This window comes from Pelophylax lessonae (genome assembly GCF_965119305.1).
Source record: "Pelophylax lessonae genome assembly, chromosome: 7".
Classification (NCBI taxonomy): Eukaryota; Metazoa; Chordata; class Amphibia; order Anura; family Ranidae; genus Pelophylax; species Pelophylax lessonae.
In genome coordinates, this window is record NC_138774.1 from 202,323,819 (window position 1) to 202,339,293 (window position 15,475).

Consider the following 15,475-nt stretch of genomic DNA (forward strand, 5'->3'; position numbering starts at 1 on the left):
AAATGTACACTAAATTCCCTAAAACCCTTTACAGCATTGGGGGTTGAATAATTTTGAACACAACTGTAAATATCTGGGAATTTTCATTGCCACATTACAATTACGATCAAATTATTTTCATCACAGGAGAGTGTTGGTGAACCGGGACAGCGTCTATGAGAAGATCAGCCAGTATTTGCAGCTGAAGAACGTCATTGAGAGATTGCAGGTAACGCGCTGGTACCGGCATGATGGTGTACATTGTACAAGGAGTTCAGTCCGCTCACAACTAGGTGTTCATAGGAATTTTTATTAAAGAATAAGTGCACATTTAAACAAAATGCATTTTTCCCTCCTCCCCATCCACTCACTTTGGGAGGCATACTTACCTAGGGTTGCAACTAACGATTATTTTCATAATCAATTAGTTGGCCGATTATTGTTTCGATTAATCGAATAATAACCTTAAAAAAAGTGTGGTGTATAAATTAGTTAATATGTAAACTTTACAAAAAAAGGCAATTTATTCTTAAAAAACTATATGCAGTACAGGGGTGTATCATGAAATCAGTGGGCCAGCGTTCAAGATAAAAAGTGGGCCCTAGGCAAAAAAAAAAAGAACTGTAGTGCGTTTCTGAAAAAAGCACCAAAAAACACATAGGTGTGAACCAAGCCTAAGATGTTTAGTGGCAGCAGCATGCTTTTTTTTTTTTTTTATTACCTGCCATAATGGGGTTAAAAGAAATACAATTATCCCTTTAGTTCCGGTTCACATTAATGCAATGTCAGACATCGCATGTGATTCGGAGCGCACATCTCTGAAAATCGCATGCGATGTCTGTGCGATGCAAATTCAGCCATACAGGTTGTATGGCTGAATTCACATCGCATTCAGACACAACTCACACAGGACCCTTTTTTGGGTCCGCAGCAGAATCGGATCGCATAGTGATTCACACCTATGTGATCTGATTTATGTCCGAACTGACAGTTCGCACTGCGATATGCGAACTTATCTGGGGGTGTCCTTAACTCTGCATTGACACCCCCAGCGATTCGCATCCCTGCACAGCTTCTGGGCATGCCCAGAAGCTGTTTAGCAGTGAATGCCGCGCCTGCACCGGAAGTGACAAGCGGGGCCCGTGCAGGCGCATTGACTCCTGGGAGCGATGATGTCCCAGGAGTTATCGCAAACCGGAAGAGACGGCGCAGGCCACGGCCGCAGAGGGAGGAAGTGAAAGGAAGGTGAGTATATTTTCTTCTATAATAAGGTAAGTGACCAAAAAAAAAAATCCATTTATTTTTCAGGTTGCACTCAGCAAGCGGATAGCGATTTTGAGGCCGGAACTCCTCTTTAATAGTGCTCTAAAAATTATTTTCCATGAATTAAATGTTTGGGGTTTTTTTTTTTTTTTTTAATAGTTTTTATTGAAATAAGAAAAACATAGGGTACAAAATTAGAGTGGAGGCAGAGGCATCCACTCAGAGCATGGGTGTACACAAATATACATTGTTACAACAATAGCTTATGAAACTGAAGATGCATAAAATCATTAGAGTCGGTTCACACTGATCCGACTCGAAGTCGCCCCGACTTCGGGCGACTAATGAAGTCGCCCGTGCAGCGCGACTTCAGCGCGGCTTGCAACGACTTCTCATAATGGAAGTCAATGCAAGTCGCTTCGACTTTGCAAAAAAATAGTGCAGGAACCTTTTTCTAAGTCGGAGCGACTTGAGTCGCTCTGATTAGAACGGTTCCATTGCACAGCATTGGAAGCTACTTGTCAGGCGACCAAGTCGTCTGACAAGTCGGAGTAGTGTGAACTGGCACTTAAATGTTTGTTTGTTAAACAAAGATTGTATATAATATAAAACATCAGTTTAAACACTTTAAAATGATGGGTGGTAAAATAAGTAAAATTGACCCCAAACCAATAAAGTTTCTCCATAAAGCAGAACTTCACCCATAAAAATATATTTGGCGTTCCTCATTCCTCTCCCCTCTGTCTTAAAAGAATTGGTTGCTGTTTGCTACCTTTTCTGTGCTGCAGCGGCTTAATCCAGAATGGCGTTGTGCTGTACTTCCTTTTGGGATTCTCTACAATTTTGATGCAGAGTATAAGCATGATGTGAGATCTGTGGCACATTTGCGTATATATATATATATATGGGGCATTTCTGTGCATGGGCAAAGAAACAACAAACACCATAAGGGTCTCTGCTAGGACTCGGCATGGCGGATCCGCACATGTGCAGAAATGGCACATGCGCAGAAATGTTACACAGCTTAAAGCGGAGTTCCACCCAGTGAACGTCTTTTTAAATAAAAATACCCCCGGTACAGTCAGGGTTAGTGCATTCCACAATGGATAGCCTCTGATCTGTCCCGGGTCGCACTTACCTGAAAGAAGAAATACTTACCTTGAAAATGTGTTCTCCAGCGCTGCCATCTCAGGTGTGGGCAGCTTGAAGCCAGCGCGATCCTCTTCTGTGTCCTCTTCCATCTTCTTCGGTCCCATGATGCACTGCGCCGGCCCCGCCGTCACTTCTGGGGCCGCAGCGTCATCCCTGCACAGCTTCTTGGGCATGCCCAGAAGCTGTTTAGAAGGGAATGACGCGCGCGCACCGGAACTGACGTCATGGCCGGTACGGGCGCATTGATTCCTGGGAGCGATTACGTTCAGCTCCCAGGAATCATTGCAAAGCCAGGAAGTGACGAATCGCCGTGGCCGCAGAGGGAGGAAGAGGAAGTAAGGTAAGTATATTTTCTTCTAAACGAGGTAAGTAAAAAAAAAAAAAAAATGCGATTATCCATTTGTTTTACAGGTGACCCGGAGCGAGAAGATGAAGGTAAGTATAATTTTAGGGTGGAACTCCACTTTAAATTAACATGTGCCAGATAATGAAAGACGGTGGCACCCAAGGGTGAGCAAAGGATAGCGGCATCCCTGGGTGAAGTTCCTTATTTAAGTGGACTTTATGTAAAAAAAACTAACTTCACATGAATCGACTCCAGCATGTACCAAACACTGAAATACCAAATCTGTAGACTTGTGATCATTTCTGATGTAGTAATTGACTTTTAACTATTTTTCTCATCACAGGAATTAGACTCCGGACCTTTAAAAACACAGGTCGATTTGGGCTGTAACTTCTATGTGAATGCGGAAGTGTAGGTATTCTTTACTGTTGTGAAAGTAAAGGACTTGTGTATGAATGCTAGAGTGATGGAAAACGATATGTGTTTCCCATAGCAACACATTCAATTTTAATAATGGGCTGGTGAAAAATCATTATTTCTTCACTGAGTACGTGTCACTAGGGGTGCACCGAAATTTCGTCTGCCGAAAATAGTGTTTTTAGCGTTGTGCCTAAAGCAAAAAAGATGCCGATAATGGATGCCAAAAAAGGCCTGCGATTTTGCCGCAATTTTACTGTGCTTATTGTGTGTTTTTCATAGGTCATGTGACTTGAAAAATGCATCAAAAACACAACACAGGTGCATTTGCGATGCATTCTTGCTGCATCTTTAATGCATTTCAATGGGGGGGGGGGGGGGGGGCTGATTAAATATACACCAAAAATGTAGCAAGCAGAATTTTTAACACCGATAATGGCCGACAATAAATTCATATTCATTTAAATTCATGATATTAGATTACAAAGTTGACTATATTACAATTATTTAAAAAAAAAGAAAAAAAATATATATATATATTCTAAAACCTGTCAATTTCTGTTTCAGCCAAGTGCATCCTGAATTTTCAGGTTTTGGCACCCAAATTTTAATTTCGGTTCACCGCTACCTGTCACTTCTAGCAAAGTTTCTCAGCCAGGTCCCCAAGGTTCTCCAGGGGGCCAGATGATCCTTTGGGGACTCACATACTACTCTCACATACTACTGCGGCTTTGCGTCTTAGTGTGTTTTTTATATTGTTTTTTGATGCTTTTTTTCCAACCTACCTCTGGGCCAACATTTAATCTTAAACTCTGTAGGAACACATCACAGCTCAGCTAAATGTTTTGTGCTGTGTGTGAAAAATATATTGTGAGATATATATTGGATTGCATTCTGGGAGCCAAGCTGTGTTCTCTGATTTCATTTCACGTGACTAACCCAGCATAGGAAATATTCTAACATACTGGAAAACGCATGGGTTTAAAGCTGAACTCCAAGCAGCCAGCTAAATCCACCATTGAAATATACTGTCGGAGACTCAGCGGTGTGTAGCCATCCCCTCTCAACAGAAATCAATCACTTGATCGACTCTGCCGAAAGGACACGCTGGAAAACTTTTGTCGATCGGGGTCTTCAGCAGGAGGTGCAGCTGTCGAAATGCTATGTCCCGGCAGGGGGGAATCCTCCATCTACCTCGTTTCTGTTCAGCCCCCTGACCGAATGAAAAAATGACCCATCTATGGCCAGCTTTACACAACACTTGAAGGGGAAAAATAAAATCGCCCGATTCCCCCATCAACATAGTCAGTGTTGATGGGGGAATCCCTCCCGCAGCATTATTGTATTCTGACAGTGGGAGGTTTCCCAGCCATCAGATTACAATAATCACTACTGCCGGCTATAGCCAGCGGCTGTGATTATAGGGAAAAAAAAAACAGATGGTGGGTGTACTGAAGTCGATCGATAGATTGACTTCAGTACAACCAGCATGCCTATAGACAGATTGCAATTCATGCAGGCTCCTGTTGAATGGGTCGAATTTTGATTCATCAATGACCGGCTTAACCTCTTCCCGACCACCCGCGGCCTATTTACTGCGGCAGGGTGGCCCTCCTGCGCAAACCGGCGTAGATCTACGTCAGTTGCGCGCAGAAGCTAGGTGATCGAGCGCCCGGCGGCGTGCTCCTGCCCCCGCTAGTCAGCAGGGAAGCCAATGCGTGTGTCAGGCAGCTCCGATTGCCCCCTGACACCTGCGATCATTCCCCACTGAGAGAGAAGAACGGTTGGCTGTTGTAAACACAGCTGACCGTTATTCTCCCTGCAATGACCATAGAGCCCATGTGATCCTTCTATATAGGATCACATGTCTCTATTGTAATTTCAGAAGCCACATCCCCCCCCACAGTTAGAATCACTCCCCTAGGCTTATATTTAACCTCTTAATCACCCACAGTGTTAACCCCTTCCCTGCCAATGTCATTAGTACAGTAACAGTGCATATTTTTAGCACTGATTACTGTAGTAATGTCACTGGTCCCCCCAAAAGTGTAAAAAATGTCAGTTAGGGGTCCGATCTGTCTGCCACAATGTCGCAGTCCCGCTAAAAATCGCAGATCGCCACCATTACTATTTAAAAAAAAAAACAATAAAAATGACATAAATCTTTCCCGTAGTTAGTAGACGCAATAACTTTTGCGCAAACAAATCAAAATACACTTTTTGTGATTTTTTTTTTTTACCAAAAATATGTAACAAAAAACAAATTGGCCTAAAATGTTAAAAAAATTTTGATTTTTAATTTTTTTTTTGAGAATGTCTTATAGCAGAATGTGAAAAATATTGTTTTTGTTTTTTTTTTTTTTTTCAAAATTGTCGCTCTTTTTTTGTTTATAGCGCAAAAAGTATAAATTGCACAGGTGATCAAATACCACCAAAAGAAAACTATATTTGTAGGTAAAAAAAGGCGTCAATTTTATTTGGGTACAGCGTCGCACGACCGCGCAATTGTCCATTAAAATAACGCAGTGCCGAATCGCAAAATAGGGCCTGGTCATTAAGGGGGCAAATCCTTCCGGTCTTAAAGTGGTTAAATCCTCTGGAATTCAGGATCCTAGTCAATCAACTTCCTTTGGCCTAATTTCATACAGACAAAAATATGCTCAATGCACAAAACTAACACAAGGATGATTTTCAAAATAGTTACAGATACTTTTACTGGGGTCTTTCCTGTTTTCCCCTTAGCTATAATTTTCCTGTAGACTTCTTTTATTTCTACTTTAACAACCATTCAGTGCCGGTTCGCATATGTGCGATGACAGACATCGCATGTAATTCGGAGCGCACTGCTCTGCAAATCACATGTGATGTCTGTGCGATGCAAATTTAGCCATACAGATTGTATGGCTGAATTGGCATCGCATTCGGACACAACTGTCACAGGACCCTTTTTTGGGTCCGCACCAGAATCGGATCGCTTGGGTGTTCACACCATTGCGATCTGATTTATGTCCGAACTGACAGTTCGCACTGTGATATGCGAACTGATCTGGGGGTGTTGTTAACTCTGTATTGAGACCCCCAGCAATTCGCATTTGGCAGTGTGAACTTCCTGCAAGTTGAATGCGATGTGGGAACCCGCAGTGGATTCGCAGTGTTCTTGCATCGCATATAGGTGAACTGGGACTCATACTTAAAGCGGTTGTATCCTGAAAAAAAAAAAAACCTGCACGACAAAGACATAATGAGCTAGTATGTATTATGAAATACCTTTGAACGAAGGCCGACACGGTTGCCCAGACACCGCTGAGGCAGCCAACATCTTTGATCAGTGTCTCTTCGGGGTTTTGGCTGCTCCAGCAATGTGAGTGGCCGGAGCCACGATGACGTCACTCCCGCGCGCATCACTTTCCGGCAAGGAGCTCTGAAGGTCCATCGGACCTTCAGAGCGCATGCGCCACTGGTCTCAGCGGCTGCATGCAGGGCGAATATCTCCTAAACCATGCAGGTTTAGGAGATATTAATTCTACCTACAGGTAAGCCTTATTATAGGCTTACCTGTAGGTAAAAGTTAAAAAGCGGAGTATACTACCGCTTTAAATGTTTTTTTTTTTTTATTCATATATTCATTTTTTAGTGTTACATTAAAAGAGGGCAGTATCAGGAAAAAAAAAAACATTTTAGTAATTTTGTAAATAATTTTAGAAGGCTATGTAGGGAGGTGATCAGGCTGTATTGCTCAAAGGGTAACTCTACTTTTGTGGGAAAAAATGTGCAAATAAAAAATAAAATATAATAGCGTAAACAACTGCAACACAAGTCAATATTCTAAATGAAAGTTTTTTTTAAAAATGTACCTTTCCTTTTCAATCTACAGCTCTGTAATTTTCTGTAAAATGCAATATGGCAGCCTGGAGATGTTCTGTACACAGAGAAATGTAATTTCCTGCTTGTGTGATTGGTTTACTGATTTTCCCAGAAGTCTGCACTAAGATACAAATCATATTTTGGCCATCCCCTGCAACAAAAATGTCATTTTTGGTGTGATACTCCCAAAAATAAATCACATCTCAAGGGATGCATACGCCAACATTTTCCTCATTAGAACCCTGCAAGTGCAACAGCTGATTGATAGTTATGAAACCACTCCCATGCAGATTTACTCCACCCATGGACACAGACAAACAAACAGGGATTTCTTCAGAATAACAATAGGTAGGAATCTGCAATAAAGTTTGTTAAAATCCTTGCAATGTGGAGAGGTCACCCAAAGGGGAATGTTATTTTCTCAACAAATGTGTAGTTACTCTTTAACTATAGCTGAAAAAAGTCAGGCCACCAGCCTGGCTGGGTTGTATTCATTTTAGGACTGCATGGATAAAAATACAAATTATTTGGGAGGTAAACCCTTCCCATTTATCTATTTCTTCCATGGATTTCACCATTTGCCTGGAGTTTAGTTTTAAATGCACAATGCCAATTTTTTTCTCTTTATATCTTGCCAGTCCTGACTCATCGAAGATATTCCTGGCTTTGGGTTTTGGATTTTATGCCGAACTGACGCTGGATGAAGCGCTAAAATTTATCGAAAAGAAAAACAAAATGCTGACTCAGTAAGAAAATCTGTGACAGGGCTCTTTATGCAAAACGATGTGCTCTGTAACTTTGTGCTTTTTAATTATTACTTTACTTTCCAGAATTAGTGAAAATCTGACCAAGGATGCTGCAAATATAAAGGCCCACATCCGACTGGTCCTGGAGGTAAGAAATAATTACCCGCTGAGTATTTTTCTGTTTAAAGCTCCAAGATATTGGAATGTGTGTCAGATAATAAAGGGGTGTAGATTACAGATTCAGTAAGTAAAGAAACAAGACACATAAGATAGAAATCTGTTCCAAGAAGCTTAGACTTCAGAGTATCTACAGTATATGGAAGAAATTAGTCAAATATACAGTGAACTTCAAAGGATAAAAGCACATTTGTACACTTTTTATTTATAACTGTAATATATTCATAAGAGAACATTCTATATACTGCTCTTTTAGTTTTTTTTTTTTTGTTTTGTTTTTTTTTTTCTTGTTAAAGTGGATGTAAAGTCAGAAAGTATGCATTAAGATAAAAAGCCTTCTGTGTGCAGCAGCCCCCCTCAGCACCCCTAATACTTACCTGAGCCCCATCTAGATCCACTGATGGTGTAGGAGTGTCTCAGCTGCCCGGGACTTCCCTCCTCGTTAGCTGGGACAGCAGTGCCGGCACCATTGGCTCCCGCTGCTGTCAATCAGTCAGTCACCCAATGAGGAGAGAAAGGGGGCAGGGGCGGGCCACAGCTCCTTGTTTGAATGTACACAGGGAGCTGTGACTCGGCACGGGTGCCCCCATAGCAAGCTGCTTACTGTGGGGGCACTGAACAGGAGGGAGGGGCCAGGAGCAGCAAAAGGGACCCAAGGAGAAGAGGATCTGGGCTGCTCTGTGCAAAACCAACTGCACAGAGCAGGTAAGTAGAACATGTTTGTTATTTTTAATTAACAAAAACAAGACTTCAGTATCACTTTAAGACCGCATTCACACTGAAGCGGCACGACTTCGGGGGCGACCTCACAAGTCGCATGCACCGCGACTTCGGCACGACTTTGGCGCGACTTGCACGGACTTCATATAATGAATGTCTATGCAAGTCGCTCGGAGGTCGCCCCGAAGTAGTACAGGACCCTTTTTCTAAGTCGGAACGACTTGTGTCGCTCCTATTAGAACCGGTCCTGTAGCACTGCATGGACCGCGATGGACTGCGACTTGTCAGTCGCGGTAGTGTGAATGGAGACTAAAGCCTTTAGCAAGGGCTGACACCCTGTGCTGGCAGCAACATGGAAGAGTTGGACCACTGCTTTCACGCACAACACAGCCGTTCAACACTTTCTCCATGCACACTGCTTTAATCAACAGCAGTGATCAGAGATGAAAAGTTGACCGAAGCAGTTTGTTTGGGAGGTGTCAGACCACTGAAAACCTGGCCTGCTGCCCTTTGAGAGAGTAGGGGGTCCGACTCTCCTATGTGTTGTAAACACAGGCTTTTCTAACTCTACAGGACTTTAACTGAAATCAATATATGTATTTTAACCCTGTAATCAATACATCTTTGAAATACTTACCCAGGTTCCTCCAAGTGGAACAGGAGCTAAAAGTATCTTTTTATTTGGAGTTTTGACAATTGTTAGAACTGCCTGTCTGTGCTCCTATTGTGGAGATTCACTTTCTCAATTCATCTTAGTAAATGTTGTCTTCAAGATGGAAAGTGATGGGAGACCCAGAATTTTACAGTTGTCACCAGAACAGGAGTTGGAGGGAAATCTTCAAATGGGGGGTACATGTTTCAGTGTTTATTGTCTAAGAGCCCGTGTCAGTCTGACATAAAACTGAGATGATTTTGAGATCATTCAAAATTCATTGACAGGTGCATTTAACCTGCAGGTAACCTCCTTCTGACCTGCATTTGAGCTGCTTTAAATGGGGTTTGCATTACCAAAAGCTTTTTGGGAATGCAAAACCTGTTGAAGCAAACAAAAGCACCCTGACACAGTCCCTGTGAGACTATTTGTTTGTATGAATAAGGCATTTGTTTATGCATGTGGAGCCACCTGGAGCTTTGCACATGCAGCCGCCGCACGGACTACAGCGCACAGCCAGTTTCGCAGCCATCCATTAGGATGATCCACACAGCCAATTGTTGTTACATAGTTACATAGTAGGTGAGGTTGAATAAAGACCATAGTCCATCCAGTTCAACGTGTGTAGGTGTGTGTGGCCGTAATCATCTCTCATACCCCTGAATGTTCTGATCCTTGAGATGTAAGTCTAAGAGTCTTTTGAAAGCCACCATACTTCCCGCAGAAACCACCTCTCGTGGTAGAGAATTCCACAATCTTGTAGCCCTAACAGTAAAGAACCCCCCACGTTGCCTGAGGTTAAAACGCTTCTCCTCCAATCGTATTGTATGCCCTCGAGTCCTCATGCAATCCTTGCGACTGAATAGCTTTTTTTCTATGCTGAGATCACCATTGAAATATTTATAAATTGCTATCATGTCCCCTCTCAGGCGTCTCTTCTCCAGGGAGAATAAATCAAGCGATTGCAGACACTCTTCATAATTAAGGTCCTCCAATCCCCTAATTAGTTTAGTTGCCCTTCTCTGGACTCTCTCCAGCTCCAACACATCCCTTCTGAGGACTGGTGACCAGAACTGGACAGAATACTCCAGATGCGGTCGGACCAGAGTTTTATAAAGTGGAAGGATTATAGTCTTATCTCTGGAATACATCCCTTTTTTATGCATGCTAATATTCTGACGGCTTTGGCTTAGTCTATCCTCTACCAAGACTCCCAGATCTTTCTCCATTTTTAAATCCCCCAAAGGTTCCCCCCTAAAGTGTATTGTGCTTTTATGTTTTTAGTCCCCAAGTGCAAAACCTTACACTTCTCCACATTAAACCTCATTTGCCATGTCGTTGCCCACTCTGTTATTTTGTCCAGGTCATTGTTCTTAAAAATATTCATGTTTATTGAAAAACCTCTTTACAAACACAGATAAAACCAGTTGACGTGTTTCAACCTACAAGGCCTTAGTCATAACTAAGTTTTGCAGCCATCTACTCTTGCAGACCTGACAAAATCAGCTGTTTGCAGGAGTCCATGCAGCCATGTAATTCATTAACACAGACTGCCTGCATACTTCACCAGATGGACGGTGGACTCACATACATAAACAAACACCTCACTCACACTATACAGCAGTGTTAATTTTGGCAGCAAATTTCAATTTAGTTTTAGTCTTAGTCTTAGGACTAAAATGGCATTTTAGTTTTAGTCCTATTTTAGTCTTCTGCAAGTGTTTTCGTTTTAGTCGTATTTAGTCGACTAAAACTCCAGTATATTTTAGTCGACTAAAACGCCCTACATTTTAGTCGACTAAAACTCATTTTAGTCATCTATAATCAAATGGGTGTAGTTCAATTGTAATTTGGAATGCATTATTTAAGCATTTCTCTACAATTTCCAAACTCATTATATACTACTGCTGGTCCTGGAGTGAAAAATCGAATATGTTATTATTTATGCTTTGAGCATGCACCAGTGTTAATTTTTGGCAGCAAATTTCGATTTAGTTTTAGTTATAGTCTTTTGACTAAAATGCCATTTTAGTTTTAGTTGTATTTTAGTCATCTGAATTGTGTTAGTCGACGAAAACGTTTTAGTCGGTTTTAGTCGACAAAATTAACACTGCTATACAGGCCTCTGTGCGTGTGAATGAGGCCTTACATGTATAGTCAGCATTAGCCTCCTGTTTATAATAACATGCACACAGAGTTCATATGTATGTACTTCTTGTAAGGCCTTTAACTCATAAAAGATTTCCTAAATATTTCCAGGGTCTGCGGGAACTACAGGAACTGCCTAATGAGTGAGTCAGGACCATAACAATGAGGGATCAGAAGTCTTGTGTCATTTTGCTGGATGATGGCGACTCGGTGATCTCCCTGCAGGAACCAAGGAGGCTCCTTTATTAGTGTGTTTGTTTACAGTCCGTTTACAAGTACAGTTTTTCTGTTGTATTTTCTTTAGAGACCTGTGTTATAGGGTAATAAATGCAAGAAAAAAGAGGATTTGATTGGCTTGATGGTAATTTTTTTTTTTTTTTGTGGCCTTCTTACAAGCCGAGTATAACCACTTACTAATTGCAGTCTATTTGGCAAAACTGATGCAAAATGTATTTTTAAACTACCAGATTGAAATTTACTGACACGACACCCAAAATTTACTTGGCATTTCCAAAAGTTACATAATATACGTTTTTTACCTTAAAATCTACCTTAAGGCCCCTTTCACACAGGCGGACCGTTCAGATCCGCCTGTCCGTTTTTTTGGCGGATCTGAACGGTCCCCCCATGCATTCCTATGGGGCATCGGATCTCAGCGGAGACATGTCCGCTGACATCCGACCCGATCCGATCCGTCAAATCTGGACGGATGGAAACCCTATTTTCCATCCGTCCAGCGGATCGGATCGGGTGAGAACGGACTGACGGTCCGTTGACATCCGATTTCCCCCATAGAGATGCATGGGGAACTGTCAGCTGTGTTTCCGCACACAGCGTGGAGACACAGCTGTCCTCCTGCTGAGAAAAACGGACTCCGTCCAACGGACGGAGTGTGTGAAAGGAGCCTTAGTCACATTGCTAATTGCATATTGTATTTGTTTGTAGCCCAATTACTAAAAATTGGCACCTAAAACTGTATTCCTTTTTTATTTTAATATAGTAAGTAAGTGGCTCAGGGACAGAAGGGCAAGAACTTACAATGGGCAGACACGCACACACATGAAATTGACTGTCATACTGACAGCAGTGTGCAGCAGCACAGATGATGATGACACCTCACCGACATGACACGTCCCCTCCTGAGTCACAGTGACAATCTCTCCTCACACCAGGTGGTTCCTTCAGTCCATTTTAGTCCAAACAGCACTTACAGTCCTGACCCCGACTTGCCTTGCTCCCATCCCGCGGATCCACACAAGCAGCTCCAGCCGCTCTGCTCGGCTCGCTTGCACCATAACATCACACAATACGCTCTGACACTGCCGGGGCTGCCCAAGCAACCACTCGGATGGTCTTAACTGGCTCCGAGCGTCAAAGCCATATTTTTTACTGGCAACTGGCTGCACTGTTAGGCACTGATGAGGCAACACTGCTGGGCACTGATAAGCTGTACTGATGGACACTGATGAGGAGGCACTGGCAAGGCTGCGTTGATGATGCAGGACTGAAGGGCGTTGATAAGCTGCACTGATTGGCACTAATGGGGCTGCACTAATAATCAGGGTACTGATGATCAGTGCCCTGATTAACAGTGTAAATGTGCCCTGTCAGCCTTGCCGGTTAACGGCTCTCCATTCCTCATACAGTGACAGCACACGAGGAAAGGAATGCCGATAATCAGCAAGTTTGTTTACATGTGATCAGCTGTGATTGGACACAGCTGATCACTAGGGAAAGGGCTTCTGTGATTGACCCCTTACCTCCATCTGTGATCAGCTGTGCCCAAAGGTCACAGATCACGCTTCAATGAGTGGGAGTCGTGTTTTGGGAGGGCGTCCATGGATGCTTTCCCAGAACTAGAAAGCCGCACTGTAGCCGTCTTTCGGATATGGCGCAGTATTGAGGTGGCTGACAATTGAATTTCAGAGATGCCCCAAATTGTACTCTGGATTATTAGAACCGTACTTTCTTTGCATTTGGCTAGTTCAGTAAATGTCTGCTTACATTTTGTCACGTTGCAATAACCTAAAGCGGAACTTCACTCTCTCAATCAACACTGACTAGTTTTAATCCTTATGCTGCTAGCATTAGCAAATAGATATTAAAGTAGATCATATATACTTATTTTACATTTTTTTTTTTTACATTTCTTCAGTTACTTTCTGGTTTCTAGGCTTAGGCAAATGCCCCAGGAGTCAGCTTCCTAGTAGGGGAGGAGGAGTTTTCTAAGCTAAACACACCCTCCAGTCTACATGCCTGAGCAAAAGGCAGATGAATTCCAAGGAGTAAATGCTACATGAATCATCTGCTCTTACTCAAAATGGCCAGGGCCATAAAGGCTGGGGGGGTCAAAGTGATTTCTAAGCAAAGTAAAGCATGGAGATATGGGTGGGGGAGTTTACTCTGAATATTCAAAAATTAATTAAATTGTGTTTTTGGTTTGTAGAGCTCAGATGCAATGCAAAGAACATGCTAAATGTTATAAAGTTTCTTCTTTTATTCAATGACTGCATTGTTAATCCTCTAAATCCGGGTGTCAAGCTCAATTTCATTCAGGGCCGCATTAGTATTATGGTTGCCCTCAAAGGGCCAGTTGTATCTGTAAGAATATGTATGCAGAGTTCAGGGATGTGCTACATACAAAGTGCTGGGTTCAGTAAGTATGCTCTGTACAGAGTGCAAAGTTCAGCAGTGCGCTACGTACAGAGTGCAGAGTTAAGAAGTGTACTATGTACAGAGTGTAGAGTTAGGGAGTGTACTATGTGCAGAGTTTAGAGTTAGGGAGTGTACAGTGTATAGAGTGCGGAGTTAAAGAGTGCACTGTGTACAGAGTGCAGGGTTGAGGAGTGTGCTACACACAGAGTGCAGGGTTTAAGGGTGCAGGGTTCAAGTCTCTTTCAAAGGCTGTCCACATCTCATTTCCTCCTCTGTTCTGACCTCTGTACCACTCTCCCCCATACTCAACCTCTGCACACAGATCCGTCTACAGCCCTCATCTCTCCCCCCCACACCCAAAAGCTGCATCGCTTCTTGTCCACCTAGCCCAGCTCTAGTACCACCCGGCAGTGTAGGTGGCTCCACCTCTCTCTCTCTCTCACTTACAAGGAGATCATTGGTTATCATCTGTCCCCGTCATGAGTGCATGCAGGGCAGGCAGGTATATGTGAGAGTCCCGAGCCACCAAGGGGAAAGCTGTCCTTGTAAACACAGAAGGCTTCCGTGTTTACAAGTGATAGTGGTGAGCGGTGAGCAGAGGGTGAAAGCCAGAGGCAGCGGAATGGAGTTCTGCCACGTTCTGGCTGAAAAAAAAGCCATGGCTGCAAGGGCAACATGAAATGGCCTGGAGGGACAGGTTCGGCCCCTGGGTCTTGTGTTTGACACGTGCTCTAAATGTTATGGTGGGGTTTTTTTTTTGTTTTTTTTTCTTTTATTGCTGAGGCCTGGCCTGCTTAGGACTTCTGTGGCCAATTATAAAGACCCCTAATGATATTCAGCCCCCCTTAGCTTAAAGGAGACACTTTAGTATGATACAATTTTTCAATAGATATTTTTACAATAGTTTTTTATGCAAAGGTGAAGTTGTCTTGTGTTGGAATTACAAGAGTTTTCTGTATTGGTTTTAAAAGTCCTCGGAAAGTACTGAGGCCAGGAGGTCAGCATAACAGCCAGTCAACAAGCATTTTCAGAATATCAGCAATAGCACATTCTATTCTCTGATCCAGAGGCTTCATTAAATTCTAAGTCATAACTTGGAGCAAGTAAGCAAATCATACGCTGTGACTTCCCTGGTTGTATGCTTCTGATACAAAGCAATTTATTTAGTAAACACATATCAGTAGCGCCATCTAGTGACTATTATGAAGAAGATTTCAAGCTCTAGGCATGATTTAGATGTCCACGCTCTGTTGCATCAATAAGTGCATGTACACGTGCAATAACATGCCTGGGGTTAGGACAGCTCAGTCATTTGAATGGGCTGTCATCGCACCACAATGCAGCAAAATAATGTAA

General features: G+C 42.7%; 1 protein-coding gene across 1 annotated transcript in view; it reads left to right on the forward strand.

Moving 5' to 3' along the window:
• UXT (ubiquitously expressed prefoldin like chaperone) overlaps positions 1-11,806 on the forward strand; it is a 14,049-nt gene extending 2,243 nt beyond the window's left edge. The window contains exons 2-6 of the mRNA XM_082263001.1: positions 127-208; positions 3,084-3,151; positions 7,660-7,767; positions 7,852-7,915; positions 11,576-11,806. Of these exons, the coding sequence (XP_082119127.1) occupies positions 127-208; positions 3,084-3,151; positions 7,660-7,767; positions 7,852-7,915; positions 11,576-11,611 (358 nt within the window). The 3' untranslated portion in view covers positions 11,612-11,806. The remainder of the gene's footprint in view (positions 1-126; positions 209-3,083; positions 3,152-7,659; positions 7,768-7,851; positions 7,916-11,575) is intronic.
• Positions 11,807-15,475: the final 3,669 nt, after the last annotated feature.